We start from the raw sequence: 13,940 nt of genomic DNA, 5'->3' as shown, positions 1-13,940 counted from the left end.
CTGGCATCAACGAAATAGAGAACAGGACTTGAGACGCAAAACGAATTGGATAACATGTTTCCTCGCTACGGACGGCACCGCCACGCTGCAGCGCTCAGTCGCCAAGCGGCTTCGTTCAGCGAGCAAAACGTAAACAGGACGCGGAATGACGACGGCGAATGCGACACCGCGAGCTTGCGTTGTCTCTTGTACACATTGTGGCAAGTTAGCCGACACCTCTATGGTGAGCGAACAAAAAAAAATACAAGAAAGGCGAGAGAATTCGCAAGCTTCAAAACGGCCCTTTGCACCCCGACACGGCGATACCAGCAGCGCGCGAGAGCCGACTCTCGGTGCGATTCCCACGGGCCTAACAGACCGACCAACGGCTGACGTTCGCCCGTGGACTTGTGATGTGGCCCCTCAGTGCGGCGGTTAAAAGCACAATAAAGGCACCAGTTGCGGAACATGGCCGCGCGATGACGCTTGAATCTCTAGGAGGATTTTTACGAGACTCGCTCGACTTCCGTCTCGAAACCACCGTGCAGGTACTACATGGCTTGCAGCGAGTTTCCTTGGCATGGTGGTTACTAGAAATGAGGATATAGAGAATGTCATTAATGTGTGTCTCAATAACAGCGAGGTTACCGGGATGCAGATGGTAGCGCCCTCTGGTCATGTTGCCGCTAGCGCCAGCAGGTGAAGCACGACTGGGGAGCGCAGCTTGCCTTCTGAACATCACAACTGCGCGTGCTTCAGCTACTTGATCCTCCGGATGAGCGCCGCCGCGGCAGACGCTACGGGGACTCGTCACGCTTCACCATGGAGGCTACCAGTGGACAAGGTAAATACCCTGTTTACCCACGTTGCGGATATTTTGTCTGCCAGTACAAGTTGAAAAATAGAGAAATCTGTGTCGTCTGCGTGAAAGTTATTGTATGCGCGCACGATCTGCTTGCTGCGTTTACTGTGTGTGCTTATGTTTTGGGAATGCGTGTTTTCACCGCCAACCACCCATAGCTGTTTGGGCTCGGAGTCCAGTGACTCTTCAATACAAACTATGTTCCACTCTGTACGTAAATAGGTGGTCCGAACAGTAGAACTGACATGCGCCTCACTTTTATGCATTGCGAAATTCGCAGCAGCAGTAACTCGCTCCTTTGGATCTTTCGCAGGGGCGCAGCCGCTGTTAACGTTCGGTCGTACTGCTGTCAGCCACTCATGAAACACCCACAAAGGCATTCATATATGAGAGCCTGTACAGGTGTGCCCCAATATTTGAGCTACCTTAGCGAGTACAATTTCACGCCTCCTGGGCCCTGGCGCTTAAAGTGGTTGCGTTGTGGTTCTCGATTGCAAGGCAGGGGTACGGAGAAGACGTCTACATTACAGGATACATGAGTGGTAATTATCTTACCGGGGCTTGTGGCTTTGCAACGTGTGTGGCAGAAACGCATTGAGCAATTATTTCTTTCTTGACTCTGAAATACTTTCATCGTACTTTACGCCATTTCGCGTTTACAAGATAGATTATATTTCCAACTGGTATTTTTTTCTTGTTACTCCACTCACGCCTTGCTAATCTTATTTTTCCTTCAATCACTTGTGTTCTGCTCCAAGCCAGCGATAGAGCGACAGTGACTTTAAGCTTATGTTTCTGCAACCACCATGGGAAAATGCTGAATGAGTTGCATTGTCGCACTTTAGATAAGTACACATAACGAGACGTGAATTAAACAAAAATGGGCTACAGAAAACAGTTCGAGAAGATGCAGCATGCAGAGTATCTGCAGGTAAATGCGGTAGTTGTCAACCCCACAGAATGTGCAAGCTTTCTCTCCAAAATGAGTCGAAAGCTGCTCTTCTTTCTTCTCTTCTTTCTCTTTCTTAGAAGTACTGCATAATCTTGTGTTCAACATTGCTTACACGCAATAAAAGTTCACGCCAAAAACTTAACAACATCGACAAGGAGTACTCAAATAAGAGCCAGTGTCGGAGGCGCCCAAGAACACAAAGGCTGTTAAGTCGGTTCAGGAACAGGCCGCATATAGCTCGTGTTCTTAATGCTAGTGCGCCTTAAGTAAACAGTGCTGTTAACGCACTACATACGCGTATTACAAATCGCTATAAGCACCCACAGTGGAACTCACAAAAACATGCACTACCTCCTGAAAAATTCGCACGATCCGCCATTTTGGACACTCCCGTCATTTGCTGCTCATTGAGGGCTTTCAGCTACAAGTAGTGATCTGCTTTTCGGAATCAGCAGTTTCATCAGTACGTAGGAGCTGAAATGCCTCGCGAAAGCTAGAGCAATATTCCAAAAGGTTTTTCAAACTGCACACCTAAAACCTTAGCCAGCTGATATGTCATCTACTAACCACCGCCATGAGTTTGAAGTCCCTTTTTGCCAAACTAATTTGTTTTCTGATTCATTTATCGCGGAGGTAGTCAAACAATGAAATCACTTGCCGATCTCCTGCGTCCCCATTCCAAAAGCTTCCTGTGTAAATGTGCTATTGAAGAATATTGTATGCACCAACCACTTTTGCCATGTACCTTTATTGCTTTTACTTGTCCCTTATGTAATGCTTTCGGTAATTGAAGGTCCGAAGATAAATAATTCTTTAGGCATTGATATGGAGCAGACCGTGGCAGGATGGCAGAGTACCAGACTTTGAGGGCGAATTAAACTTTAGAATATCTCCATTTTGGCTGCTTTTACTTCGAAAGAATCAGACATAATTGTTTTCTAGGAGAGCTGCCCTAAGGCATATTAAAGTACATATGCTTTCAGCAGTTATTTCGGCTCCGAACTCACTGACTGCGACAGTGTCGTTCTCCTAGAGTGAGACCAGCGTTTTAAATTTTGCTCGGCTGCGTTTTCCTGAAACAGTCACACTGTAGCACTACTCGGGATGGACAAAAAGAAAGCGGCTGTAGGTCTGTTGGCTGGTGCGTGTGTGTGCGGTCCTGAAACAATTGCTTAAATGGACATAGCTAGTAGATTACTTCAGCGACGATCCTAAATTATTCTTTACTGGAAAACAGAAAGTGTCGTTTAGATAAGTTGTGAATTTATCCAATTTACTGCGCACTGAACTTGCTTTTTGTATAGCAGAGAAATGTATTTTCGCGCAATTCTAATGCGTACTGCATTGACTGATTTCAGCAGTCTCAGTCTCGTGATTTCTGATTAGGTTGTATTTATTTACTTCAACAAAGAGCGATAGAAACGATATGGTAATAACTGCAAAAATACAACGATTATTCTTTGTTACGATATGCTATGCGTATTTTATGCAGTTGATAATTTTTCAATAGTGTTAGAAAATTTGTTATGAATATATTGCCGTGTAGTGGTGACGGTGAATTATACAGCGATAAAACTGTGAATGAAGAAACCTTCTTTTTATTGGGGGAACTTGTGCCCACAAAAGCAAGTTACACTCAAAGCACAACGACACCGGCGAACACAGTTGGCGACCGTGGAAAATCTGATCGGTGGGTCAAGCGCGTCGGCGTTTATACGCCTGTCATCGACGGCTCCAGTGAAATCACGGATGCCCGGGTGTCTTCCAGAAAATTCTACACAATTCGCGTCGCACATGCTTTCAGATTACACAAGATTCAGTGACAATAAAAAAACGGGTGGAAGGATCGATTACATTTGAGAAACTTCTAATACATGCGGGTGGGTTCCACCCTCACCGATAAGAATTGTTAGACGGTAAAAAGTTGTCGCCCGAAAAAGATAAACAAGTACACGTGTCAATAGCCTCCTCTCGAGAAGCATCTTACCGATACTACAAACAAAACAGCAGAGCGAAAATCGAAAGCACACTTAATAAACAAAAGTAACACAACAAAGAAAAAAAGTCCGAAGTAACACATTACCAAAAATAAAAATATAAAGTTCTTTAGCGCTGGTACAATGGTTTAAATCACATATCAAGGACTCTTTACGATCGTGAGCAGCGCCGCTGTGATAGCGAAATGTCGTTTGGCCCGACCTCATAGCCCAGTGCGCCAATGCGTTAAATTATCTTGTAGGGTCCAAAATAGCGGCGTGAAAGCTCCTCACTGAGTCTTTGTCGGCGTATCGGGGTCCAAACCCAAAAATTTTGCCGGGCTGGTATTCGACGTAGTGCCATCGAAGGTTGTAGTGTCGGCTATCGGGTCCTCTGCTGGTTCTTGATTCGCAGGCGGGCGAGCTGTCGGGCTTTTTCGGCGCGCTAGAGATAGGTCGCGACATCCACATTCTCTTCATCGGAGACGTGCGGCAGCATGGCGTCGAGAGTCGTCGTCGCGAGTTCCTGCGGTAAACCCGCTTGAACGGCGTGATCCATGTTGTTTCTTGCACCAGCGTGTTATAAGTCAAGGTTACTGGCAGGAAGCATGCCATGTCTTGTGCTCGACATCGGCGTACATTGCTAGCATGTCAGCGAGTAAGACACTCGCGGACATGCTAGCAATGTATGCCGATTCAGGCGCTCCGTAAGACCATTCGTCTGCAGGTGGTAAGCAGATATCCTCCTGTGGCTTGTCTGGCTGTATTGTCTGGCAGAAGAGTTTGGGTGAGCTCCGCTGTAAATGCCGTTCCTCTGTCGGTGATGAGATGTTCAGGGGCGCCATGTCTCAGCAGGATATTCACGACGAAGAATTTCGCCACTTCGGCTGCGCTACCTTTGGGCAGAACTTTCGTTTCAGCGAAGCCGGTTAGGTAGTCTGTCGTCTGGACAACCCACTCACTTCCGAATGTTGACGTCGGAATCGGTCAAAGGAAATCCATCCCGATATGCTGAAATAGCCGACAAAGAGGCTCCATCGGCTGTAGTAATCCCACAGGCCTTCTCGGTGGTGTCTTGCGTCGCTGACTGTCTCGGCATGTGTTGACGTAGTGGGCGATGTCGGCAGTCAGGCTCGGCCGGTAAATCATCTCCTGTATCGTCGATAGCGTCGGGAAAAATCCGAGGTGCCCAACGGTCGCATCGCCATGTATGGTGTGCGGTACTGGAGGCAGCGCTGAGGGAACAACGAGAATGTGGTTTGCGCGGACTGGTCAAAAGTCCTTCTTTACGAGTAGGTTGCTTTGAAGTGAAATCTAAGACAATACATGTTTAAGATTTTTAGGGACAATGTCGGTGTTCCTTTTCAAATACTCGGCAAAGTTTTTTGTGCTCCGGGTCTGCTCGTTGCTGTTCAACGAAGTCGTCAGCATTTATTATTCCAAAAAAGGCGTCGTCATCCTCGTCATCTTGCGGTGGCAGGACATTGGAGGCACGTGATAGGCAGTCGGCATCAGAATGTTTTCGTCCGGACTTGTAGATAACACCGATGTCATATTGTTGAAGTGAGAGGCTCCCCCGCGCAAAGTGGTCCTGAAGGGTCCTTTCAGTTCGCTAGCCAACCCAACGCGTGATGGTGGCTGAGGGCTTTCAATGGCCTGCCATATAATTAAGGGCGAATTTTGCTGCAGCCCAAATGATGGCGAGGCATTCCTTTTCCGTCGTAGAATAATTGCCTTCCGCTTTTGACAGTGACCGACTAGGATAAGCTATCACCCATTCAAGTACGTCTTTCCCCTGGGCTAGGACGGCACCGAAGCCTAAGCTATTGGCGCCAACGGGGATTTCTGTATCGGCGTCCTCATCGAAGTGCGTAAGTATGGGTGGCGACTGCATGAGTCATTTTAGTACTTGAAAGGTGTCGGCATGCCGGGTTTCCCACCTGAATTCGGCATCACATTTAGTTAGCTGGGTCAGCCGCTCATCGATGCGTGAAAAATCATTGGCGAAGCGCCTCTAGTAGGCACACATGCTAAGGAATCTAGCAACTGCCTTCTTGTCGTTGGGCTGCTGAAACTTTGCGATGGCAGGTGTCATCTGCAGGTAGACGTGGACTTCACTTTCGCTTGTTAAGTGGCCGAGGAACACAAGCTCATCGTAAGCGACGCTGTACTTTTCCGGCTTCACAGTAAGCCCTGATGACTTGATGGGCTACAGTGCGCTCGCAAGCCGCCTAAAGCGATCGTCGAAATTTCCGGCGAAGATGATGATGTCATCCAACTGAAGAAGACAAGTCTGCCACTTTAACCCTGCTAACACCGTGTCCACCATGCGCTGAAACGTTGGAGGTGCCCAACACAGTCCAAATAGCATGAGCTTGTGTTGTAGAGGCCGTCTGGCTTGAGGAAGTTGGTCTTTTCGCGATCTCTATTGTCGACTTCTATTTGCCAGTAGGCAGGCTTGAGATCCATCGACGAGAAGTACTTAGCGTTGCAGAGCCGATCCAATGCGTTGTCTATCCGTTGAAGGCGGTAAGCGTCCTTCTTCGTGATCTTGCTCAGGTGGTGATCACACAGAAACGTAGCGTTACGTACTTTTTCTTCACCAAGACTACAGGAGATTCCCACGGGCACTTCGACAGCTGCATGATGTCATCGCGCAGAATTTGACTTTTTGCCTCATAGCTTCAGATTGTGGGGTCGAAATGCGGTAAGGGCTCTGGCGGCATGGTCGAGCACACTCTTCCGTCATGATGCGATGCTTTGCAGCTGGTGTTTGTCGAATCCTTGATGACGTCGAAAAGCAGTCTTTGTATAGCCGAAGAACACTTTGGAGGTGTTGTTGCTTACTCATGGGGAGGTTTGTATTTATGTCGAACTATGACCGTCGAGGTAGATTCGGCAGTATCCGAGCAGACAAACGCATTTCCAGTTTCCACAATTTCCTCGAGGTATGCTATCGTTGTGCTCTTGTTGACATGCTTGAACTCCCGGCGGAATTTGTTTAGCATCACTTACGCTTTTCCACCGTTCAGTCGAGCGATGCCTCTTGTGATGCAAATTTCCCGATTGAGCAGTAGACGTTGATCGCATTCGATGATGCCTTCTGCATCTGCAGGTGTTTCGGTGTGGACCGAAATGACAATGCTGGAGCGAGGTGGGAGGATCCCTTGATCTTCTTGCATACTCATGGCGTGGTGATTACGGGTGCTCTCTGTCGGTATCGCTTGATCTTCGGACTGCGTCATGAAATTTGACTTCAGGTGGATGATTGTGTCACGTTGGTTCAGGAAGTCCATGCCGAGAATAACGTCTCGCGATCACTTTTGGAGCACAATGAACATCGCAATCTAGGTCCGGTCATGAACTGCACTTTTTGCTGTGCAGATTCCAGCTGGCGTTATGAGGTATCCTTGAGCTGTCAGAATTTGAGGGTGATCTCATGCTGTCTTGACTTTCTTCAGTATGGCTACGAATAATCTACTGTTGACGGGTTCCTGCTCCAGTGGCTACAAGCCCGGTGACCTTGTGGCCGTCGAGTACCACGCCGAGGTGTGTGGCTCTCTGCCTTCCGTTGAAATGAGGTCTTTGCGTCGGATTACGGCTGCGTCGTTTATACCGGCGGCTGGTACCCGACTTCGTCAGGTTATCTTTCGCCGTTGTATTCTTTACTTCCAGACTTCGTCGGGATGGCGGCGTCTGGTTGACATCTCGTCGAGACAGGATTTTTGGCGTCTTCGTCAGCGGTGGAGGATCTTCGTGAGTTCGGCAGACAGCAACCGCACCTCCATCGATTACTTCTTTTAGTTTTCCGGATATAGGTTCGCAGACCGCATCCGGGCTGGGCCAGTTTAAGGTCGGCGTTGCGGCAACAGGTAGTGGCCTGGTGAGGGCGAACGGGACGGATGTCGAGAACTCCCCTGAGTGGCGGTGAGGTAGTCAGCGATGTCCCATGGGTGCTGCCGAAGCTGTGAACATCGGTGGGCGTCGGTCAACGAAGCGGGAGCCATCGGTCTGAATGCGATGAGTGACGACAGGTGTTTTATCAAGGACGGGTGAATGGACGTCGAACAAACCGTGTTTTTCAACAAATCGAGTAGGTCTCGGGTCTGAGTAGGTGAAAGGTTTGGGCTGATGGAACTTATCAGAAGGCAGCAAGAAGAGTCGAGAGAAGGCGGAGTTGATTCCGTTGGTGGAACAGTCAAAGGAACGAGGACAACGGGTTGAGTATAAACGGCGCATGTGATAGTTTATCCTCAAGGCATCAAATGGGGATCAGGGGTAGTGTTCAATGCAGCAACCATTGCGCACCAATGAGTGAAAGGACGAAGGCTGGGTGCGATCACAATCCCTCTAGATGAAATGCGTTCATAAGGTTGAATGAACATCTCATTGTGCACATTCCCGGTGGAACGAGCGGCGACTATTTGTTCTCTAGAGCACGAAAAAAAACTGGCCAGGCTTAGCTTGGTTAAGCCAAGAATGCGTTGCATATTGCGCGAGTTGGGGCCCAGCTTTTCCTCCGGCTGTCATGACGTCACGTCACGTGGTTGCGCTAAAGGTCAATGGTGGCTGCCCGGCCGCGCCCAAGGGCTGAACTGAGTGATTGCTATATGCAACGCATAAAAATAGAAGCAACTTAATAACAAACATAGCAAACTTAAAAGGGAATAGACCCACATATGAGACGCGCAGCAATGAACAATGGCTCATACCCTCGAAGGTGGCTGCCCGGCGACGCCCAAGGGCTGAACTGAGTGATTGCAATATGCAACGCATAAAAGAACATTAGCCGCGGCTCTTACGAAACTGCTATGCGCATCGTCTGTAGAATGGCATTGCTGGCTGGCGTCGGTCAGGCAAAAGAGGCGCTGACGATAGCTGATAAACGCGAAGGCGGATGACAAGAAATCCGAAACTAAAATAAGTTTTTGAGTGCACTCACGTTGCACAGCAAATGCTATGTCATGACGGATGCCATCAATATAGATATGTACTGTACATTGTGCGACCAGGTAAATTCTTGCATGGCTTGCACCGCGCAAAGGAGCAGCGCAGAATGTCATCGTCACTTTTCGCAGACAGGAGCACAAATCAGCACGAATGATAAAATTGGTGGCACCAGTGTCACCGAGAGCTACTCCGCGAACATCTTCCACAGACACAAATAATCCGACGGGTGCTCTGGTGCAATAAAAGGCAGTCCGCTGGGTGCATATTTCCCTCCTGAAACTGCAGCGTGGAATTTTCCGCGCGGAAGTCACAGGCCTGGGAGGGGGGCCGAAGTGGGGACATTGAGCAACGGCGTGGTGAAGGGGAGCGGCGCCAAGATGAAGGATAGCTAGAAGGCATGTCACCTTCGTATGCGAGAGATGGTGCTACGAAGGTGGGTATGTAGTTCGCGGGGAAGTTATAGGTACCTGCGTATCGGAGCGTTCTTGAGTGTAATCGCGCCTATCGTCCTGTTGGCGCCATCGGCAGCACCGCGAAATGTGTCCTCGGTATTCGCAGTAACAACAAAGAGGACGCGTAGGACTTCAAGCAGGACAGGAAGGTTGAGGACAAACCTGCGCCGATACTGAAGCCCCGGATGTGTGTGCACATGGTGTAGTGTCAGGTGTAGTCGTAGGTGGAGACATTACGGCGATGGCGGCATATGTAGGTACAGTAGGAGGAGCGGTAGCACCAGAACACATGGCGCGGTTTGTAGACGCGAGATGTTCTTTGCTGACTGCGCGCAAGCCAGTCGCAAAAGCGGAAGTGACGGTGCCAGAAGCACAGGAAGAACATTTCGCCTGGAGTTCCTCACGAATGATAGTCAGGATCAAAGGACACAGGTCCGTTGCCTCAGGCAGGCGACCATCATACGTGTCGGCGTGAACGCGAAGAGATTGGAGTTACTCAAGGCATTGGCACATGGTAATGACATCTGGCACGGTGGTAGGGTTCTGTGCAGTCAGGGCGTTGAAGCCAATAGTGTTGATTCCATTGCTTATGTAACGGGTGCGGTCGCTTTCGGACATAGCGTAGTTTACACGCCGACACAGGGCGAGGACATGTTCAATGTAAGACGTGTGCGACTCCACGGAAAATTGAACACGCTGGTCGAGCTTCTTGTTCGCGATCTCAGTGTGGATAGTAGGAACATCCAAAATAGCCCCGAAAGTTTTGTGAGAATGTGGTTCAGTCAGGAAAGTCGGGCTCATGGTTGAAGAACCAAGTTTTAGCTACGCCAAAGAGGTAGAAAGGGACGTTAAGTAGTTAATGAGCGTTGTCCCACCTGCTGCAGGCGCTGACTCGATCGTAGTTATCGAGCTAGTCTTTGACATCTTCCCCACGTAAGCCAGTGAATACTTGGGGGTCATGCTGACGGCTGTTGATTATCCAGACGGAAGCAGACTGGGCAGAGACGGCGGCATCAGTCGTGCAGGGTGGGTCTTCGCTGGACAATGCAGCACACGGTGAGGTGATGCGACGACCCCAGTGGAGCTCTAGAGAGAAACGGAGAGCGGACTTGAGGAACAAGAAGCAGTCTTCACAACTTCTGAAGAACTTCTTTATTCTCGAACATTCCGCGCTACGACGACAAAGAAGTTGCGGCTCTGATGATGATATGTACAGATACGATGATTACATGAATCGATGATAGTATGTACAGATGAGGAAGATGAGATACGAATAAATTACTCGCACTTTATACGTCGCTTCAAAACGATCGATGCTGAATGAAGGCAGGGAAAAAACGAGATGAATTGTAAAGTAAGCGGTTGGGAATAGTGTAGAGAAGAAATAGTTACATGCACTTGCAGTACCTGCTCTTTTCTCAGAGCCTGTGTACGACGCCCTGAATTTCTCGTGCGAAGGTGCCTCCTAGCCTTTCAGAATTGCTTTTGATAAACCAGAGAAGAATTACACTGAAGTTGTATCATCTAACTTTATTTTTTTTAGCTCACCACTACTTTTGCGGACTCTAGTTTAAGCCGAATGAAAAGCTGACAGTTACTGCATTTCACAAGGCTGCACAAACCTCGTATGCTTCTCTTCGCCTGGATACCTTCACCTGTTATCCAATTCTTCCCTGCCCATTTCTTGAGTTTCTATGGTATGAAGTGAGTAGTACAGTGCACAATTGATTTGTACATAAGCTAGAGCAGATTAGTGTCACTGGACGCGTCTGAAGCTAAGTGCGAAAAGAATTCGAACTAATGTGAGAGATGGGTTAGCACACTGTTATTGTGTACCCTATTTAAATCGATTTTAATGGATCCACGCTGCTGACATGCAAAGCTAAACCCGAGCGGCGCGAAGTAATGAATATGCTATCGTCAGGTAAGCCCTCGACTACAGCATTCTTACGGGAAGTGCTGACTAAAAAGTATAACGTCCAGCATGTGCATGGCACAAGCGCGTTGAGATGATACTATTTTTTTAAATGTTAAAATTCAACATTAAGCCGTTAAATGTGCCTGAGGCCACTGAAGTGTGATTAGGTATGTTCCGATGAATGCCGGGAAGGCCAAAATCTTTCATATTGGCACGTAGAAAGGGACGGTGAAGAAACCAGCAAACCTGGGAATGGCGAAACTAGGGTTTTTGCGGGCAAACCTGTGCTCTCGAAAACAGGCCACACTCAAAGAACATCGACAACGGCAAACACAGTCGGTGACCATCGAAAATCTCATCTGCCGGTCAAGCGCGTCGGCTTTTGTGCAGGACTCATCGAACGTACCGCAGTAACCACTGGTGCCCGCGTGTCTTCCAGAAAGTTATACACAATTCACGTCGCACATGAAATGAGATCACGAAAGCTTCGGTGACAGCGGATAGAACCATCGATAACATTCGAGGAACTTCTGAAACACGCGCATGCATCCCGCTCTGGGCAATAACGTTTGCTACGTCGTTAACGTCGGTCCCCCCCAAAAAATAAACAACTACACGTGTTGACGCCCTCCTCTCAAAAAGCATCGTCCCTATGCTACAAACATAATGGAAGAGCGATAAAATGGACACTTACTAAAGAAAGAAAAACGAAACAGCAACGAAACAAGGTCCAAAGTAACCCAGCTAAACCCTGTAACCCAGCTAACCCAGAAAGTCTGAATTTCAGCTATGCAAAGCCACAAATTGCGTTAGTGCTGGTAGGAATGATTCAGTCGCACAACCTGGCAGGCCATGAGCCTGTGATAGCGATATGTCGTCTGACACGACCTCATATTCGAGGGCCCCAATGTGTCGGATGTCGTTGAAGGGTCCTAAATAGTGGCGTAAAGGTTGTCACTAAGTCTTCGTCGGCGTGCCGGGGCCCAAACCCAAATGCGGTCATCAGGCTCGTATACCACGTATCGTAGTCGAAGATTGTAATGCCGGCTATTGGTCCTCTCCTGATTCTTGATGCGCAGGCGGGCGAGCTGTTGGGCTTCTACGGCGTTCTAGAGACAGGCGGCGATGTCGAGATTCTCTTCGTCGGTGACGAGCCACAGCATGATGTCGACAGTTGTCGTCACGTTCATTCCATAAACCAGCTTGAGCGGTGTCATTTCAGTTGTTTTTTGCACCACCGTGTTAAAGCGCAGGTGCTCACGGAAGGACCGCAACCCACGTTAAGAAGTAAAGGCTGAATGCAAAATTTTTGGTTCAGGTATCTCCTGGCTGCTCAGTGATTCTCCAGGCGCTGAGGTAACACGCCAAGTTCATTAGGGGCTGACATTTCAAATATATTTGGGATGCGTTGCTGCTAATCATTAATTTTCACGACTATCTACTGATAACGCATGATACCTATGAAGGTAGAATTGGTAGTTCTTGATCTTTGAATGCAAAAGCTCGCATCCCACGTAGTGTGACAAGAAACAAAAGATCAGTCCTTTTTGTTTTACAGCGTAAGCTGTTATGGGCTCATTTCAATGGCTGTTTCAGGTGGCGGTGGTCTACGCCGCCACCGCCGGTGTGCGTAGCAGAAATCACCGGGAATTAAAAAAAAAACGTTCCCGCCGCGATCGAGCCCGGGCCCGCTGTGTGGGAGTAAGCTGCTGTACGGCTGAGCCTCGCCAGCTGTATCTTTCTTTAGCATCTGTTTTGTACTACTATATCAAACAACAAATGGCAGTTGGGCGAACAAGATAAAATAGTAAGTTTTCAGCACAAGGACCAGCCCTACTGGGCTGACTCTTTTAGAATTCCTTGAGCGTGGTCAAATGTTCCACCCCCGATAGCCACGCAGGTACACATTCTTGCGCTTTCTGAATTTCTACAAATCTGGACATGCACTTTCGAAGACAGGCTCATCCGGGCCGAGCATCCACGCCGCAGTGAAAACCGTCCATACGGGCGCGCCATGGACAGTGAAGGCCGACTAGCATAATAAGGTCAAACGGAAGTCCATAATCAGTTTCTATAGATAAATAACTAATACCCCGTGGATCTAACGTAAAATCTTTCTTGATGGTCCTCTAGTACATCCCAAACGAAGATACCTTCCCAACAATCTAGTTATATATTACCTACTGTTTCTAGTTTCTTACAAATAAAAAATGGTTCACAAACGCATGGTTTCTTTCCTTGATAAGCACCATATGATCACTTCATCGCAATTCGGTTTCATGAAAGGTCGCTCAACTGAGACGACTCTCTTAGAGCGGAAGCAATTTATACTGGACGCTTTTGAACATAAACTACATACATTAGCCATCTTCGTAGATTACTCGAAGGCTTTTGACACCATAAGTCATGTGACACTGTGAAAAAATGCTATCATTATCGCTTTCGAGATCTTTTTCTACAACTGATTGACTCTTAATGTATCATCAGCAAGTGGTTATCACCAATAATCACACCTACAATTTACAAGTACTTTGAGCGGGAGTGCCTCAGGGTAGTATTCTGAGATCCCTCTTATTTTGTATACATATATATCAACGACATTGTAAATATTTACACTTCCGTATAGTATATTATGTACGCTGATAACAAAACGGTACTTCTGACTGCACAAGATCATGCAAGCCTAATGAGCGACACGAATCAGATGCTGATGAACTTATCGCCATGGACACGTGTAATTTCGTTACCAATAAACACTTTCAAAAGGAAACGTTGTTTCGCTTTGGCATAGAAATGGAAATATCGTGTCCGACGTATTGTTAAAACTTAACAATTCAGAAATTCAGATTGT

The 13,940-nt window shown here is 47.9% G+C and overlaps 1 protein-coding gene across 2 annotated transcripts in view; it reads left to right on the top strand.

Annotated features, from left to right (window-relative positions):
* The first annotated feature begins 286 nt into the window (after window positions 1-286).
* LOC135918449 (forkhead box protein L3-like) overlaps window positions 287-13,940 on the top strand; it is a 46,456-nt gene continuing 32,802 nt past the window's right edge. The window contains exons 1-2 of one of the 2 annotated variants that reach the window (XM_065452089.2): window positions 287-527; window positions 638-823. In XM_065452089.2, coding sequence (XP_065308161.1) covers window positions 802-823 — 22 coding nt within the window. In that variant the 5' untranslated portion in view covers window positions 287-527; window positions 638-801. Of the gene's footprint in view, window positions 824-13,940 lie in introns of both variants that reach the window. The other variant, XM_065452088.2, reaches the window with a different exon arrangement.

The sequence above is a fragment of the Dermacentor albipictus genome, chromosome 2 (assembly GCF_038994185.2).
Source record: "Dermacentor albipictus isolate Rhodes 1998 colony chromosome 2, USDA_Dalb.pri_finalv2, whole genome shotgun sequence".
NCBI lineage: Eukaryota > Metazoa > Arthropoda > Arachnida > Ixodida > Ixodidae > Dermacentor > Dermacentor albipictus.
Note: the sequence above shows the minus strand (reverse complement) of the source record. Positions and strands in the feature narration are given on the sequence as shown.